Genomic DNA, 17,329 nt, shown 5'->3' on the forward strand with positions numbered 1-17,329 from the left:
AGGGTACCCAGTCAAGCTTTCTGGATGCTGGGCCTGAAGCATCCTGAGTGGCCCACACGGGAGTAGCTCTAGGCATTATGGTTGTCTCTCGTCCAGTGTCAGCTTGCTGGACTTCATTAGATTTTGGAGGGAAAGTCAGCCATAAATGACAGGAAGTCCCAATAAGGATCCAGGCAGCCAAGCCTTGTTCTCGGTGGCATCAAGTCAGCCAAGTGGGAGAGAATTTGGAAACATTCACTGGGGGAGTTGTAGCCAGATATTGAAGGAAACTAGCAGAACTGAGTGTTTGGTAAGGACTGACCAACTGTGCAAGATGGCAAGATCCCAGTCCCGTTTACAGATAGGTAACACAATCTCAAAGACAGTAAACAGGACTAGAATCTTCTAACCCACAAGAGTGTGCTGTAATTTTCCACTGAGGCATAAAGCTTCTATCACCCCTCTTTCTGATGCTTGTCTACAAAACATGTCTACAAAACATGCTTGATTTCTTTAGGTTTGGCCTGATTCTTCATGTAGGTGCAGCAAGTGTGGTAACTGATCGCAGAGATCTCTTCATAAAGAGTTTCAGAGTAGACTTGCAAAAGCCTCCTGGGGCTAAGAAGCCAGGCCAGAGTTCACCTGCGATCCTTCTAGATTTAAGTGAAACCCTCTCTTCTTGAGACCCTATAGTATTCTAGATTCCTCGGCTTGCTAGGAAGGGGTCTTCCTCACATGTAAGCTGGGAACCCTGTAAGCCAGGTACAGGCTGCTTTTCCCAAGAGGGCTTTGTAAAAACCACTGGCTCCATAAAATTGACCCTAGTTCCTTATAATTGTCTGGTCATATCTGATTCTATGTGTCCTTCTCCACATGATATTCTATCCAAAGCCTTGGTTATGTATTAGTGCTTTGAGGTATGTCCCATTACAAGGAGGATGGATTCTTACTGAACCCCCATGAATAGTTGGGGGTTGCCATGAAAATAGGTATACTCAGTAAGAGTTCTCAAATTCTGGGATGCATGTCAGTGGCTAAAACACTCAACCTATTTCCAAAGAGCGCTTTTTCCTTTTCCATTTCAGATATTTGTTTTTAGTGTTCTCTGGTTCCCTGAGAGCCCTGAGAGGGATGGGAAACCTAGAGTCCAGGGATTGTGGGAGCTGAGGGTGGGGATGGGAAGGGAAAGATCCTTCAGGGTGGACAGAGCTGGGGCTTTGCAGGGGGGCATGTCAGAGTGTACCGGGAAACTGAAGGGGAGATGGAGGTGGCTAGAGGAGGAAGTCAAGGAACAAAGGTGAGGCGAAGGCAGAGGGCTGAGATGGACCAGTCTGGGGATATGTGAAGTTTCCCAGAGAAGCCAGTGAGGTTCCACATTATCCTTAGTCAAATCATGCCAGTGGCATGAATCCTACAGCAGACTGTTTGGGAAAGGATGGTGATCAAATACAAAGGATTCTGTCTAACGTTTGGCCCAAAAGAGTTTTTGTCACAGCCAGCAAAAGATCTTTCTAGAAAGCAGTTTGGGAAGGTAGTAAAGGCCATAGAATTATCCTTTTGTGCAACAAAAGGTGTTTCTCCCAAGGAAACCATCTCCCAAGGAAACTGTTGAGAAGAGAGAACTCACACAAAGATACCCCACGCAATACTTTTTATCCTGGTTAAAAATGGGAAAACTTAACATTCTAAAAATAGGAGATTGCAAACCATGGTGCTTCCATACTCAGTAGTGTTACACAGCCATTTAAAGAGATATCTTAATGTGGGGGAACACTTAACAAGTGAACAGAATGTAAAATATACATGAACCTAATTCCAAACTGATTTTAAAAGCAGCAGAAGGAAATAACAGAAAATGTTGGCCTTCATTTTTCCCTTTGCTTTTCAGTCTGTTTCTAATTTTCTTTAATTATGATGAGCAAATTTTCCAAATGAAACATCAAGTGACTGATATGCATATATGTTAGAAATTGGCCAATAACATGTGTGTTCAGCCATCACTGTGTCATTAATAGAAATTCTGAAAAATTGTGTCCAGGTGGACTTTACCGTTTTTCTGGGAGAGATAGAGGTTAATCAGCCAGTCCCAAATCCCCCTGTGGATAGCGTTGTAGGGTTGAGGACTACTTTGAGAACATGGGAATAGGATGGTCAGGAATTGTCTCCAAGCTGGGATCTGAGGAAGAGCAGTAGCAAATGTGACCAACAGGAAAGTTGGCAGTGTTCTTGGGGTGGGGAGGGGAATTGGTATGTGCAAAGGTCCTGGGGCAGGAGCAAGTAGCTACAAGGATCAATGAAGCCAAAAGAGCATAGACTCTTGGAATGGGTCAAACCCACCTTGTCACATCAGAGAGGTATTTAAACTAGACACATAGAAATATTAGGTGAGAGCACACCTGGGCATCACATGAAGTATCTAATTCTGGCTGGGCCAAACCCACCTTGTCACATCAGAGAGGGATTTAAACTAGACACATAGAAATATTAGGTGAGAGCGCACCTGGGCATCACATGAAGTGTCTGATTCTGGCTGGGCCACAGAATGTTTTGTCCATTTGGTTTTGTCCACACCATTTGGTGTGATTAGATAAGGCTCCTCAGGGATCTGTCTTTTGTGTATTGCAGGGATTTTAAAGGGATCATCCTGACCCTTCTCTGGGAGAGCAATGAGCATCTGTTGAACGTGGTAGAGGTGAGGGCCGCTACCCACAGGCCTCGGCCTGTCCCTTGACCGGCGGTGGGCCACACATCACAGCTGCCTCTGCCTCTTTTGTTCTGCTGATAATGGCCTTGTGGGTGAAATTGAGAAAGGGGATTCCAGCTCCCACACCCACAGCTACCCACCTTCATGTCACCTCCTGTGTTTTCCTAAGAATTAAACCTCATTTAATAATTTATCTATTTATTGATCCACCAGACTTTTCCCAGACACTGTGTGTCAGATACTGAGTGGGCCAAGAACAGCAAGCCCAGTCTCTGTCCCTGGGAGGCCAGTGTCCCACAGATGGGCGACAGGCATGATGGCCCCACGGGTGGGGCTGCTGGAGCAGGCACTCTGGGGGGACGTCCAATGGGAGCTACCCAGTGCCCAGTTCCAGCACACCCCACACGCGGGTGTCTGTGCATGTTCCCGTCAGCCTCCCACTGGGCTACAAATCCTTCAGAACTGGGGCTCTGAGTCTTCCATATTGGTGGTGCTCGGCCTAGTACCCAGCTTGGCACTTCAGAGAAAGCATCATAGAAAGCTATCGACCTGATCATTGAAATAAGATTCCATTTGGGTCTTGAAGGACAAATAGAGTTTTGCCATTCAGTCATGTGTGCATTGCATCTGGGATAATGACAGTGGTGAAAAGGGTGATTGGGTAGGAGGAGTGTGACTGGCAGGGGTGCCATCAGGAGAAAGGGCTAGGCGGCGTGGAGGACAGGGTGGAGATCATAGGAGCGTGGAGATGCTCTGGAGCCCCGTGGTGACGGTCAGCCTCTCCTGCAGGAGTTCTATCGGAGAGAGAAGCGTGCCATCACCAGGCCTGACTGCATGTATGAAAACTTTGACCAGTGCGCCGAGAACATCTGCAAGAAGATCCTGGAGTACCACATGCAGACAGACGAGTACCATAACTCCTGCCTCATAGGTGGGTGCAGGTGACAGGCAGGTGGGCAGGTCAGGGGCATGGCACGTGCCACCATCTGAGGGGAGCCTGGGCCTCAGAGCCCGCAGAAAGCCTTCTTGACCTGGAGGTTACCGGGGGAGGCATGGGAGGCTCACTGTGAAGAGCCATCCTCTTAGGGTGAGGTCAAAGTGTTGATCGGATTGAATTGGGAGGAAAAGCAATGCTGAAAAAAAAAAAAATCACGTTTCTTGAGAAATCTGGTGATGGACATCACTAAGAATGCTTTGTTCATTGCACAGATGACTTTGAGAGCTTTACTGAGATACTCACATGCCATCCCATTCGCCCATGTAAAGTACAAGCCAGTGGATTTTAGGAGACTCACAGAGTCAGACAACCATCACCACTGCCAGTTTCAGAACCCCTGTCCCTCCATCACTGCTGCAGCCCTCAGCACTGCTCAGCAGCTTTCTCCCTCTATAGATTTTCCTAATCCAGGCTTGCATATGAATGGAACCATGTACCGTGTGGTCTTTTATGGCTGGCTTCTTTCATTTTCTGTAATGTTTTCAAGGCTCACTCATGCTGTAGCGAGTGGCACTATTTCATTCCTCTTTATGGCCAATTCTTATTCCATTGTGTGCACATACCATGGTTCGTTTATCCATTCATCTGGTGGTTTCCACCTTTGGCCACTGTGAATAATGCTGCCACATGCATTCGCACATGCATTTCATGTGGACGTATGTTTTCACTGCTCTTGGATATATATAACAAGGAGTGGAACAGCTGGGCCCCGCGGCAACTCTGTATTCGACCATTTGAAGAAAACTTTCCATGGTTGGTTGTTTAAGTGTTCTACTGGATGCCTGGCCTGTGCTGGGCTCTGATGACTCCAACAGACACAGCCTCCTGGAGAGCACAAAAACAGTCAGGTAGAACACGTCGTCTGTTCACGTTTATTGTAATGACTTGAAAGAAGCTGTGAAAACACACCCAGTGCCTACCTTTGTCATCTCTCCACATTCCTCCACAGCTTTATCTATAGCCATGTCTGTTGTATACTCTTTTAAGCCCTAATTATTCCTGCTTCTAAGGCAGGAAACCTGAGGGCCCCTCACAAGCATGCTTATTGGTAGAAGAGGAAGAGGATAAGGGGACACCCAGACCTTGGATCAGACCCAGCACTGTCATCTCCCTGCCTTGTGACCTTGATTAAGTCCCCTCAATTCTGTGAACCTCAGTTTCCTTATCTGTACACCAGAGATTAGGACAACACTCACTGCCGCAGAGACCCGCCACATCCAGGGAAAATCAGCCGTGTGGGGCTCGCTGCTGTTACAATACAGCGACTGGATCTCAAACTGTTTCTCTTAGCTCAGAATTTCCCCACATGAACTCCAGGATCCCAGCTTCTATGACCATCCTCAAACAAAAGGTTCTGGTCAAATGGGTTTGGGAAATGCTGCAGATTATGTCTTCTCTGCAGGAGTCACAGTTCCCATTAAATGGTGACTTCCATTTCCCAAAGCATGGGAGTCCAGTATCCTGACCAACCTTCCCACTGGAAACATTTGGAAGTATTGGATATAATATTTTTGTGATAAAGTATTTTTTATTAAAGATTATTTATTTATTTATTTGAGAAAAAGAGAGAGAGAGAGAGAGAGAGAGAGAGAGAGAACATGAGAGAGGTCAGCTCGAGAAGCAGATTCCCTGCTGAGCAGGAAGCACGGTGTGGGACTCAGTCCTGGGACTCCAGGATCATGACCTGAGCTGAAGGCAGCCGCTTAACCAGTTGAGCCACCCAGACATCCTGTGATAAAGTCTTTTAAATGTCTTGGTGAACTAGTGATAAAGTAAGAAACTCACAAGGCCCCTAAATTGGGTGACAATAGGAACTCCAAGAGAGAAATTTAATAGCAACACATTGCCCGAAGGCCTTTGCTGACTCCCAGGTGAACTTGCATCTTTAATTTCGTGAGTCTCCAGGGCCTTGGGAAGAAGAGACAAAGCCCCAGACCACCCAAGGGAAAAAGTCTGGAAGGACACAAGCCACAGAAAACTGGGACCCCAAAGGGCTCCAGCTGCAGAGTAGGGCAAATGAAACAGAAACCAAGCCCCCCTCCCCATTTCCACACCACTACCACCACCAGTGACTAGAAAGAAACAGTCTTTTTTTTTTTTTTAAGATTTATTTATTTATTTATTTGACAGACAGAGATCACAAGTAGGCAGAGAGGCAGGCAGAGAGAGAGGGGGAAGCAGGCTCCCCGCTGATCAGAGAGCCCGACGAGGGGCTGGATCCCAGGACCCTGAGACCATGAACCGAGCCGAAGGCAGAGGCCCCAACCCACTGAACCACCTAGGCACCCCTAGAAAGAAACAGTCTTATTAGAAACTCTGCTACTGGGTAAAGCATAAGGAAAACTCCAGTGAATCCATAGCTATTGGGATGCCTGGGTTGTTCAGTCGGTTAAGTGGCTGCCTCTGCCTCAGGTCATGATCTGGGATCAAGTCCTGTGATGGGCTCCTGCTCAACAGAGAGTCTGCTTCTCCCCCTGTCCCTCACCCCTGCTTGTGCTCTCTCTCTCTCTGGCAAATAAATAAAATCTTTTTTAAAAATCCATAGCTATAAAATAGTTTTTGTACTTGAATTTGACTTTATTTTTGTGGATCATCCAAAAGACTTCCATTGGATAATATAGCTCAAAATGAGCTTGTGTTAGTGGTGCCCAGATGCTTACCTGGTGGAGACAACTACACATCCTTTCTAGAAAAAACCCGCCTTCAGTTAAAACCTCTAAGGATTCTCACAAATCAAATGTCCAGAATAAAAACTCACAGTAAGATAACAGACAACACACACGTGCACACACACACACACACACGCACACACACAAGAAAGGGGCCCCTTAAGTGTGGGTCACAGAATGAGATCAGTATTGAACATATCAGACTAGAAGATAAAATCATGTATTTATTAGAATTAATTAGAGTTAATTATTAGAATTTATTAGAATTAATTAATTAATGAGTAAGGAGTGAGAAGCTATTAAAATGACCAAGTAGATAGGAAAGAGAACCATATAGAACTTCTAAATTAGAGAAATATATAGAAGAAGTTTTAAAATTATGAATGGCTTTACTATCAAAGAAAACATCCAAAATACAAAGCAGAAAAACAAAGAGATGACAGTCTGGGAGACAGGCAAAGGGATATGGTATGAGAAGGTAGATCTAACATAGAGCTACTTAGGGGTCCAGAGGGACAGAAGGGGACTGGAGTCAAGGCTGTCTTTGAAGGGATAAGAAAGACTCTTCAAGAGTGGCTGCACTTTTCATGAGCTGGGAAGTCCTGCCAAGTGGTGAAGAGAAATCCTTTGAACTTGCTTAATCCAGTGTTTTCCACAATGCTCTGACCTCGCCCCCACCCCTCCTGATGAGGTAGCTGTTGCCAGGTGGTAGACCCCGTCTTTCTCTTTGGGACATTGCTTTGGGATTTTGTGAGAGTGACCACTTCAGCACCTGCCTTTTCCTGTCCCCTCCCTTGATCCCCCACCTCCAATTCTTATAGAATTACGGGCCCAGATGAGGAGATTTGAGGAGCTGCTGCCCCAGGTGTGCTGGCTGGTGATGGAGAACTTCAAGGAAAACCACTGGAAAAGATTCTGTGTCTCTGCCGAAGAGATCCGGGGACAGTTCTGGAATTATCAGGAGAAGCTGGAGAAAGGGAAGGTGGGGTCCCCCAGCCCAGCCCTTCCTCTCTAGGACCAAGGGCCCTGAGAGCTCAGAAATGGAGGCAGAACTGGGCAGGCTGGGGTTGACGGATTGGCTCTGAGGGGAGAAGAATAGGGCATTGGAGAAATGTCTTCTTCATAGAAGGTGTTCAATAAACTTATTTTTTTATTTACTGGGTGGGTTTGCTGTTTCTGTGGGAGTGTGTCATTGACATCAGCAGTGATGGGCTACCTGGTCCTTAGAGGCATGGGACATGGATGCCATCAGTTTTATTGGACTAAGGCCCTGGTTGTGCTGAGGCAGCTGCTCAGCTCTCCCATTCCCTAGCTCTCAGCGTCAGCTCCAACCATGCCCCCATCTGGCCTTCTCTGCCTCTCCTCTGCCCTTCCATGGCCCTTCACACACCCGAGTTGGAGCACACATCATTCTGGCCCTGGCCTTTATTAGCAGAGGACATGGGCCAATGACCTTTTGTTCCGGACCTAGAAACCAGGTCAAAACCCCCACTGATTTCTGGATTATTTGGTTGAAGGATGAAAATGCCCAGAAGCTCCATCTAAATCTTGGACATCCCGCACATTTCCAAGAAATGGAGTCTCTGTGTCAAGTGGAAGAGAAAAGGCAGAATGACTTAGATACCGCGATCATGACAACCAGGGAAAAGCTTGAGGTCAGTGGTGCCATGAACCCCCAGGTCGGGGTGCTAAGGGCAGCACCGCCCCAGAGAGATCCCGTCCCTGCCCCAGTGACAGTCCAGCGACAGCGCTGAGCACGGCGCCTAGCTGGCACCCTGGCTGAAGACGGGCATGAAAGTCAGCATGTGTTATGGGCTAGCTCATCATTATTGGCGGGTCTCACGTGTGTCTTTTGATTTCTCAGTTCGTTAACTATAAAATTACTAATGAGAACTTCTTTTTTCGAGATCCATGTCTATTTATATCTCTTTAGTGAATTGCTTGTGGTCATCCCTTGGCCACTAATGAATCGCTTCCTATCTTCAAGCCCAGTCAGCTCTTGGGAGAGGCCTCTTGGCTGAGGACCAGATGCCACTTACCTTGGACATAGCCGACACATGGCTTTGGTCTTGTCTCACCTGCCGTCTCCCCAAGTCCTCCCTTGGCCTGCCTTTGGAGGCAGGCTCCTCTCCCTGCAACACCAGGATGCCCATGTTTTCCCCAGGAATTCACCAGGAGGTACGGCCGGCATTTCATAGCCAACTTGGCCTCCTTCACCGAGAAGTTCCTGCTGCAGTTGGATGAAGTGGTCACCATTGATGATGTCCGGGTTGCAAGTAAGTCGTGCCACTGGCCTTATGCCTGGGCCCCAGGGGGTTGGTGAGGTGGAGGGTGATGGGCCAGAGCCATCTGCTTTTACCCCCATTCCACCAGAATGAAAACAGACTTTCCACTGAGAGGATTGATGGATTTTTGTTTTCATTAAAAGTAAAGTGTTAAAAAAAAAAAGTAAAGTAGTGTTGTTGTTTAAATTAAAAAAGCAAATCCCCAAATGGGTCAAAAATTATATGTAAAAAAAAAACCCTAATAGTAAATATTTTCATAATCTTGGGGTAGGGGCAGCTTTCCTAAGTTTGGGAGGAGAGCCAGAAGCCATTAACGGCCTCCAAAGGCATTCTTCTGTGGCCAAAAAAAAAAAAAAAAGAAAAAGAAAAATGTCAAGAAATTGAAAGACAAACCACAAACTGGACAGATATTTTAGCAAGCTACTATATATAAAGTTGTGAATCATGTATTAAATGTTATCCATCTATCACTAACTTAGCAAGTAATTAAAATATTTTTATTTTAAAAAGCTTGTATTCCAAGGACAATACATTTTTATAGTAAAATTAAGAACTCAATATCAGTTACAAAGGAAGTAAAGGAAAGAACACAGTCTTTCCACCCAGAACGAAGTGCCATTTCTGTCGGCTGTCCATCCTCCAGGCCTTTCCTTTGGGGCACAGGCCTGAGCGTGTGTGTCTGTGTGGGGCAGATTACAGGGTATGTGCTCTTTTATAACTTAATTCACCCTCAAGTGGTCATTGGCCAAGCCAGTAGGTTATCTTCTTGAGCAGTTTCTCTTACTGTGCATTCTACTTTATTACTTAGTCCCTTGCTGTTAAACATGGGGCCATTTCCAGTTTTTCACTCCTGTGCTTGTGCTGAAGGGAGCATCTGCATCCTTATATCTCTATTCTGGGGCTCTAGGTTCCTAGAAGTAGACTTTTGGGATCAACATATATATGCATGTTGAGGCACTGGGCATGTTCCCATACTGGCAGTCTCTCCATCCAGGGTGAGCCCTGTGTGGGAAGCGGGGCCTGCAGAGGCACTAGAGATGAGGGAGAACGGGCAGACCAGCCAGCAGCGAAGACACTCTCGGTACCTTGGAAGGAACCGGGGTGCTGGGGAGATGCCCTGTATCTGCCTCAGGGAGGCCTTTCCTGCTGTAAGTCAGGCTCCTTCCCTGGGAGATTGGGGCTGCCCCTGCCTGCTGGCTTTCATACCACTGGTGTGGCCCTCTCAGGAAAGCATATCAAAGGACAGGTCAGCGAGCCAGACATCAGAGAGACGTTTTGAATATTTTTGCCCCAGGGGTAGTTCTTCCATCAGAACCCATTTGCGCTAGTAAGAACTAAAACTTATCTGGAGGCTCATGGGAGCTGTGTGAAGGTTAGAGCATGGTGTCCTGGGCTTTGGAGCTGGGAAGGGCACCTAAACTATACTTCCTGTCACTCAGCCAGGACCCCTGCCAGCCGCTGCTGGCTGCCCCCCTCCACCTCAGGCCTCCAGATCTGGTGCCCTCAGCTTCTCTGTGGGACCAGGCTCTGTGACCCCCTGGAGACTCCAAGTGGGAAGGAGGGGAGGAAGCCCTCATCCCTCCAAACGTAAGGTCAGGGGGAAATCCTCTTGATCTCAGCCTACACGTGAGGCCATGGTCATAACCTGTTTTTTGCCTGCCAGGGATGGAGTCCACCAGACAGAAAACATCAATCCTCATACGGAGGAAACTTGCTAGACTTTCCCTGAAGGAAGAAAGTGAGAAGCCCCTGATTGAACGGGGGAGCAGGTAAGAGCCGAGAGCATTGAGGAGTACTCACCCGGGGCGGTGTTTGCTGGCGCACGGGGCAGTGGGATGGTTAGGAGCCTGGAAGCTTTGGAAAAGCATTATGTTCTAAGCCTCAGTTTCCTCTCCTGAGAAATGGGCATGGCAGCCCACCTTCCATGGTATTTCAAAGAGAAAGTTCGATGAGATCTTTCTTAGAATGCCTCTGGCACATAGCAAAAGCTCAGCAGCTATTAGTTTCCCTGCTAAGGACACACAAAGCGGGGGCCTGCAAAGAAAGGGAGGCCCATCCCAGTATGGGGCACATTCTCAAGGTGCTAGGTGGCCCCATGAACCCCTGCATGGGAGTTGTCAAAGTGCTTATTCCCTGGACCCCAAGAATGTGGCTCTGGAAGAAGTCAGACAGTCAGGCAGTGACCCAGTGCTCAGCCCAGTAGGAAAAATGGGCCAGGAATGGGTGCCTGCCACCTGGCCAGTCCCCTGCTGAGGAAACAGGCCTGGTAAAGGGAGCCAGCCAGTGGTATGGCGTTGCTCCCGCCCTGCGCAGCACCCAAGACCGTCCATGCAGACGGATTTAAACACTGTGAAAGTACGAGAAAGAATTTGAAGAAGCATAATGTTAAATGCTCAGTAAGGTTTTCCTTTTAATGAAAATATTTCAGACATGATGTTTAAAAAAAAAAAAAAAAGATCTGCTAGGCTCTTCCACCAGGATTGGAGGACGCGCTGTGAATGATGGTGAGGACAAGCCTGTCTGACTTCACCATGCGTGTTTATTTGCAGGAAGTGGCCAGGAATCAAACCCACTGAAGTCACCATCCAAAATAATATTCTCCTCCGGAAAACATCATGCATCACCACCACCAAAACGACCCTGGGTCACCTGGCAGCCGTGGAAGCCCGAGATGCCGTCTACCTGGTGAGTGGAGAGACCACGTGGGGCCAGGCAGGACCCAGGGAGCGCAGGGCAGCTCTTTGGCTGCCTTGGGAAGAAGGGAGCTTCCTGTCACAGGGTTCCCCGAGCTTTGGCCCATGGAGCAGATGACCCAGTCAGGGTGCCCCCGAGCATGGTGTCAACACTCTAGATGGTTTATGTTCTCAAGCCCAAGGCTGAGATCTGCAGGTTGTGTCCAGTCCCAGTGACAGCGTGGGTTTGATGGCTTGAGCCCCAGTACAGAGGGACATCCCACCCAGACTGGGGGGGGTGAAGGAGGACCTTCCAGAGGAACGTTTGAGTGAGCGAGGGGACAGAGGCCACGGGAGCAGTGGGCAGCCGTCCAGAAGACCCTCCTCATCTGGCCTCTTCCTGATGCTTTGCTCCTAGAAATATCTAACACTATTTGAAAAGGAGTTGAAGAAGATCCAGGAGGACAGCATGTTGCAGGTGAAGGAGGCTCAGAGCTGGAAGGACTGCTGGAAGCGCTCCGTGCTTACCATCCAGGGCCTGTACTTGTGATACCCTCAACCTACCCCACGTAAAGGCTCATTTTTACTGGACTTCTCTCTCTGTCTGTCCATCCATCCATCCATCCCTGCTCTATACCCAACTCTGTAGCTCCATCAGTGACCAGGACATGGTGTGGTCTCTGTCCTTGTGGAGGTCACTTCCAAGGAGGAGGACGGAGGGAAAAGGGGAGTTCCGCGTGGTTAGCAGGGATGGCGGGTCACAGGCGTGGGCCATTTAAAAGAAAGACCAGCATGTCAGAGGATGTAATTCCAATAGGCGTGCTTGGCACTTCAGCTTGGAAAACGCAATAATTAAAATGTATGAGCACGAATACATTTTACATTTCACAGTGTAAAATAATTGCAACCATGCATCCAACAAAGAAGTGGTCCAGTCTTGATTGGGTATCTGTCTGGCAATTTGCCTGACCAAATTAGAGCATTTTGAGGAAAACCTCCCAGGCCTTCTTAATTTTCCTGGGGTCTCTTTAACCTTGTGAGGCTCAGATCCTTCTCTCTAGAAGCCTACATGGTGCCATCTTCCTTGCTGATTTTATCTTCCTGGATTAGGTGGCCTAAACATGCCAAGTCTCATTGGTCAGTAGCTCTCTGTGGCGGATGGACAGGCTGCCTACATTCCTTCCTTGACTTTGTCAACTCCTGTTTCTTTTACCTGGTTTGTGTTTGGACTTGGCATCAGTTTGGATTTTCCCATGTTTAACCTCTTTTAATGACTTGATGAGGGGGGCTTTTGTCCCTGCTTTACAGGTGTTGAAACGCAAATCCAGAAGGCGGAGACAACCAACTAAAGGCACACAACCAGCATTGAACTTCAGCATGATTTTTGGTTTCCCAAACGTGGGTGAGGACTTGGGGACAAGTCGATTGTTTTGGAGATGATCCCAAGAAGCATGGGGAAGGGGAGCCTGGAAGGAGACTTAGCCTCACTCCCAGCCCTTCCACCTCCCACAGCAGGCACATTCTGCCCTCCTCACCTGTCCCCCACCCTGCATCACCTGTCCTCTGGCCTGCTGCTGACCTGTCTCCTGACCTGTTCTCCTATAACCATGGTCCGCACTAGGGGCTATGGGCTCACTGTAGCTCCAGGTGCCTGCAGAGGTGGACTGCAAGGCTCCAGTCCTCTCCCCTCAAGTCTACCCTTGGGACCTTAGGGATTCCCCATAGAGCAGGTAGTTAGGAAAATGCATGCCACTGCCCCAGGACAGAGCTGCCTCCAGTCTCTTTCTAACTCTCCCTCTTGTAAGTTCCCCTGTGTCTACTCTTCCTTAGCCACACGTCCATGATCCCCACCTGAGAAGTCAGTGTGAGTGAGTGTGCCTGTGTCCAAGTGAGGATGTGGAGAGGAAAATGACCTTATATGGAGAAGGGGGTAGACAGGGGTCTCCCTAGGATCTTAGAGGCTCTCAGCATAAAATAAACCCCTAAGGGAGGTTTGAGCCCTGACCTAAATCTCTTCCTTTTCCTTTAGACTCTGCCCACCTCCTAAGCCCCAGACCAGTCTCTGACACACTCCTGGCCTCAGTTTCCTAATTGTGTAATGAGGGACCAGATACAGAACCACGTAAGTGGATGTTCGGTGAGGTCAGGCTCCACCAAAACAGGTCGGGGGTGTCAGGGTGGAGTAGCATGGGTACAGAAAAGAAACCAGGGCATGGCAGCCAGTCTGTATGCCCATAGCCAGGCACACACAAGGGGCCCTTGGAAATACCCAAGAAGAGTGCATACACGTGAGCCCTCAAACTGATGTGTACGCATGTACACGTGAGGTGGTTCTCCTGCAGCCATTTCTGTGCACCCCACAGCTGCTGAAGCCTGGGTCACAAGTTCTCCCCCAGACCCATGCAGGGGTATCACTTTAACTAGGACGGAGAGTGGGGAAGGGACAGTTCCTCAAAGAAATGCTGATGTACTACTGTTCCCAATAGACGAGGATGTAGATGTCGGGCAGGCAAAAGCACCCCAAGTCTCAGAATCATACGAGCTGCCTCCAAACCTGTCTCTGCCACTATGCTCAGGGGACTGTCCCCAGAGAAGGGACCTGTCTTGTCCAAAATCACACAGTGATTCAATAGCCAAGCTCATATTTTGGTTAGGCTTGGATTTGCCTATATATAGCAGAAAACCCAAAGTAATGTGGCATAAACAAGAGATTTAGATCTTTCTTATATAAAAGAACTCTTTTTCTGTCATGTGACAACTCCAGTGACCCCCACCCCCGGCAACTGGACAATGACACTGACTTATTTGTGACTTAGTCAAAATAACCACAGAAAATTACTTATGTTCAGGGAGACGGGCTGTCCTCGGTAACCCCCTTCTCTGTATTCATAAAACTTTCCCACATCCCCTGCAGTGGAGGACATTTGTTAATAAAAGAAAACAAAAACGAAAACGAATCCCCCCACCCCCCCCCAAAAAAAACTCTAACGGGCGGGCAGTCCTTACTGATCCTGGACTGCTTGTCACAGAAGACCCCATGTCATCTATCCTCCAGCATCTTAGCTTGTGGCTCCCATCGTCCAGTCTGTCCCTGGCCCAGGGTGGCTGCTGCTGGAGCTCCAGCCTAGACCAGCCACCAGGCCTGAGAGACAGCACTTGAGACGGCAGCAGGAGGAAAGGAGGAGGGCAAAAGAGGCCCTGCCAGCTGTGTCTGGGCCATCTGGCCAGACTCCCCGAAGTCCCACACCACACTCTAATCACATGTCATTGGCCTGAACTTTGGTCACTTGACTCAGCTGCCACAGAGGTTAGGCACTTTAATTTTTTCATTTGTCGAATTGCTGCCCAAATTAAAACTGTCTTTAAGCAAAGGGGGAATGAAAACTGTGGAAACTACCAGCATTCTTTGCTACCCAGAACTCCAAGATGAAGAACAGGAGAGGGGGTTCTTTTCAGGTGGGTAGGGCGTCTGCAGCCTCTCTTTCCTTCATGTTCACTGGTTCACAGAGAGAACAGTGTCTCTGCTCTACACCACAGCATATGAGCAGGACCTCTGCTTTGGGCTTCCAACAGAATGATGGGAACTACTGTGTCGGCTTTCATCTGCTTGTCCCTTACAAGAAGATCTGAGCAAACCCTTCTCTATTTCATAAATGGGGTGGGTAGAGGTCAGGCTGTGAAGTCTTTTAAGCAAGCAACATGTTCCTGAAATGCTGAGTCAAAATTATATCTCTGTAAATCAAAGAACAGAATCTGTTGACCCCACCATGTTGAATGTCACAGTGAATATACTAGTAAAAATAATACACACAAAATAAAACAACAGTGGTTAACATTGCTCATGGTGAAGCTCACTGACTAAAAATTAATAGAGGAAAAATATATTTGAAAAACATTTTGATAGGCATAACTTGACCCCAGAAAAATGACTTGATAAAAATAATAATCCCCTAAAATTTATAATAGCAGACTCTGTAGTCAGCAAATTATGATCTGGGGCAAAAATCAATTTATGTAAAAAAAGGATCCTAATATAAATAGTTGCAGTGACTTAATAATAAAAGTAGATAAGCTACAATTGAGTTTCTGTACTATATGTTTGTTTCTCAAATGTTGTCTCACTTTTTAGCACTTAACAGACCTCATATTTTAGAGCAGTTTTAGGTTTATAGAAAAATTGAGCATGTAGCACCAAATTCTGTTTATCTCACTCCCTTCCCCCACAGTTTACTCTATTTTTAACATCTTGTAATAGAGTAGTTCATTTGTTAAAGCTTGCAGACCAATACTGGTACATTATTATAACTAAAGTCCATAGTTTATGGTAGGTCTCATTCTTCCTGCTACACAATTGATGAGTGTTGACAAATGTGGAGTGCCATGTCTCCACCATTAGAGCATCAGGCAGAAGAGTTGTACAAAGCTCACATCCCATGTTCAACCTCTTCTTTCCTCTCTTTCTCCCCCAAACACTTTTTGTCCTCGCTAGAGTTTTGCCCTTTCCAGAATGTCAAAGAGTTGGAACCATATAGTATGTAGCCTTTTCAGACTGACTTTTTTCATTTAGCAATATGTATTTAAAGTTCCTCTATGTCTTTTTGTGGCTGGAAAGCTCATTTCTTTATATTGCTGAGTAATACCCATCATCTGGATGTACTACAGTTTGTTTATCCATTTACTTACTAAAGGACCTCTCAGTGGCTTCTAATTTGGCGCAGTTATTCATAAATGTTGAGTATTTGTGTGCAGGCTTTTGTGTAGACGTGTTTTTTTTTTTTTTTTAAGATTTTATCTATTTGACAGAGATCACAAGCAGGCAGAGAGCAGGCAGAGAGAGAGAGGAAGTGAAGCAGGCTCCCCTGCCAAGCAGAGAGCCCAATGCGGGGCTCGATCCCAGGACCCTGGGATCATGACCTAGGTCGAAGGCAGAGGCCTTAACCCACTGAGCCACCCAGGCGCCCCTGTGTAGACGTGTTTTCAGCTCTTGTTTGGTAAATACCTAGGAGCATGATTGCTGGATCATAAGGTAGGACTATGTTTTGCTTTTTAAGAAACTGCCAAATTGTCTTGCCAAGTGGTTGTACTATTTTGCATTCCCAGCAGGAATGTTGTGCCATACCATTGTCAGCATTTGGTCTGATCAGGGTTTTGTTGGTTTGTTTCTTTTTATTTTTCATTTAGCCCTTCTAATGGATGTTTGGTGGTATCTCATTGTAGCTTTAATTTGCAGTTCCCTAATGATATATGATGTTGAACGTCTTTCCATATGCCTATTGCCATCTGCTTGTCTTCTATTTTTTTTAAAGATTTTATTTATTTATTTGACAGAGAGAAAGATCACAGGTAGGCAGAGAGGCAAGCAGAGAGAGAGGGGGAAGCAGGCTCCCTGCTGAGCAGAGAGCCCGATGTGGGGCTCAATCCCAGGACCCTGAGATCATTACCTGAGCCAAAAGCAGAGGCTTAACCCACTGAGCCACCCAGGCACCCCTGCTTGTCTTCTTTGATGAGGTATCTGTTCAGATCTATTAGCCATACTTTTTTTATTGCCCATTTTTTAGTGATTTGCTGGAGGTATCTTTTCTTGAATTAAGGAGTTTATTTTGCTTCTGAGATTTTGTTTATAAATTGAGATATTGTTGCATTTTAGGCATCCCTTGTATGTTTTGGACATCCTTATTTGCCATCTTTATGTCTTCTTTGCTGAGGTGTCTGTTCAGATCTTTTGCTCATTTTTAAATTTAATAATTCTTTGTTTTCTTCCTGTTGAGTCTGAAAAGTTCCGTGTGTATTTTGGATATCAGTCCTTTATCAGATAATGTGTTTTGTAAATATTTTCTTCTGGTCTGTGGCTGGTCTTTTCATTCTCTTAGCAGTCTTTTGCAGAGGAGTAGTGTTAATTTCAATGAAGTTCAGTTTATCAGCATTTTCTTTCATGGATCAAACTTTTGATATTTTATCTAAAAAGTTGTTGACAAATCTAAGGTCACCTAGATTTTCTCCTATGTTATCTTTTAGGAGTTTTA

At 46.7% G+C, this 17,329-nt stretch overlaps 1 protein-coding gene across 7 annotated transcripts in view; it reads left to right on the plus strand.

Annotated features, from left to right (window-relative positions):
* CCDC180 (coiled-coil domain containing 180) overlaps positions 1-15,384 on the plus strand; it is a 68,352-nt gene extending 52,968 nt beyond the window's left edge. For 4 of the 7 annotated variants that reach the window (XM_082694920.1, XM_082694925.1, XM_082694921.1 and 1 more), the window contains 8 exons: positions 2,605-2,671; positions 3,473-3,614; positions 7,171-7,331; positions 7,867-8,004; positions 8,514-8,625; positions 10,298-10,403; positions 11,184-11,319; positions 11,725-15,384. In XM_082694920.1, coding sequence (XP_082551046.1) covers positions 2,605-2,671; positions 3,473-3,614; positions 7,171-7,331; positions 7,867-8,004; positions 8,514-8,625; positions 10,298-10,403; positions 11,184-11,319; positions 11,725-11,856 — 994 coding nt within the window. In that variant the 3' untranslated portion in view covers positions 11,857-15,384. Of the gene's footprint in view, positions 1-2,604; positions 2,672-3,472; positions 3,615-7,170; positions 7,332-7,866; positions 8,005-8,513; positions 8,626-10,297; positions 10,404-11,183; positions 11,320-11,724 lie in introns of those variants that run through there. The other 3 variants (XM_082694923.1, XM_082694924.1, XM_082694926.1) reach the window with 3 other exon arrangements.
* Positions 15,385-17,329: the final 1,945 nt, after the last annotated feature.

Source organism: Mustela nivalis (genome assembly GCF_964662115.1).
Source record: "Mustela nivalis genome assembly, chromosome: 13".
Lineage (NCBI taxonomy): Eukaryota > Metazoa > Chordata > Mammalia > Carnivora > Mustelidae > Mustela > Mustela nivalis.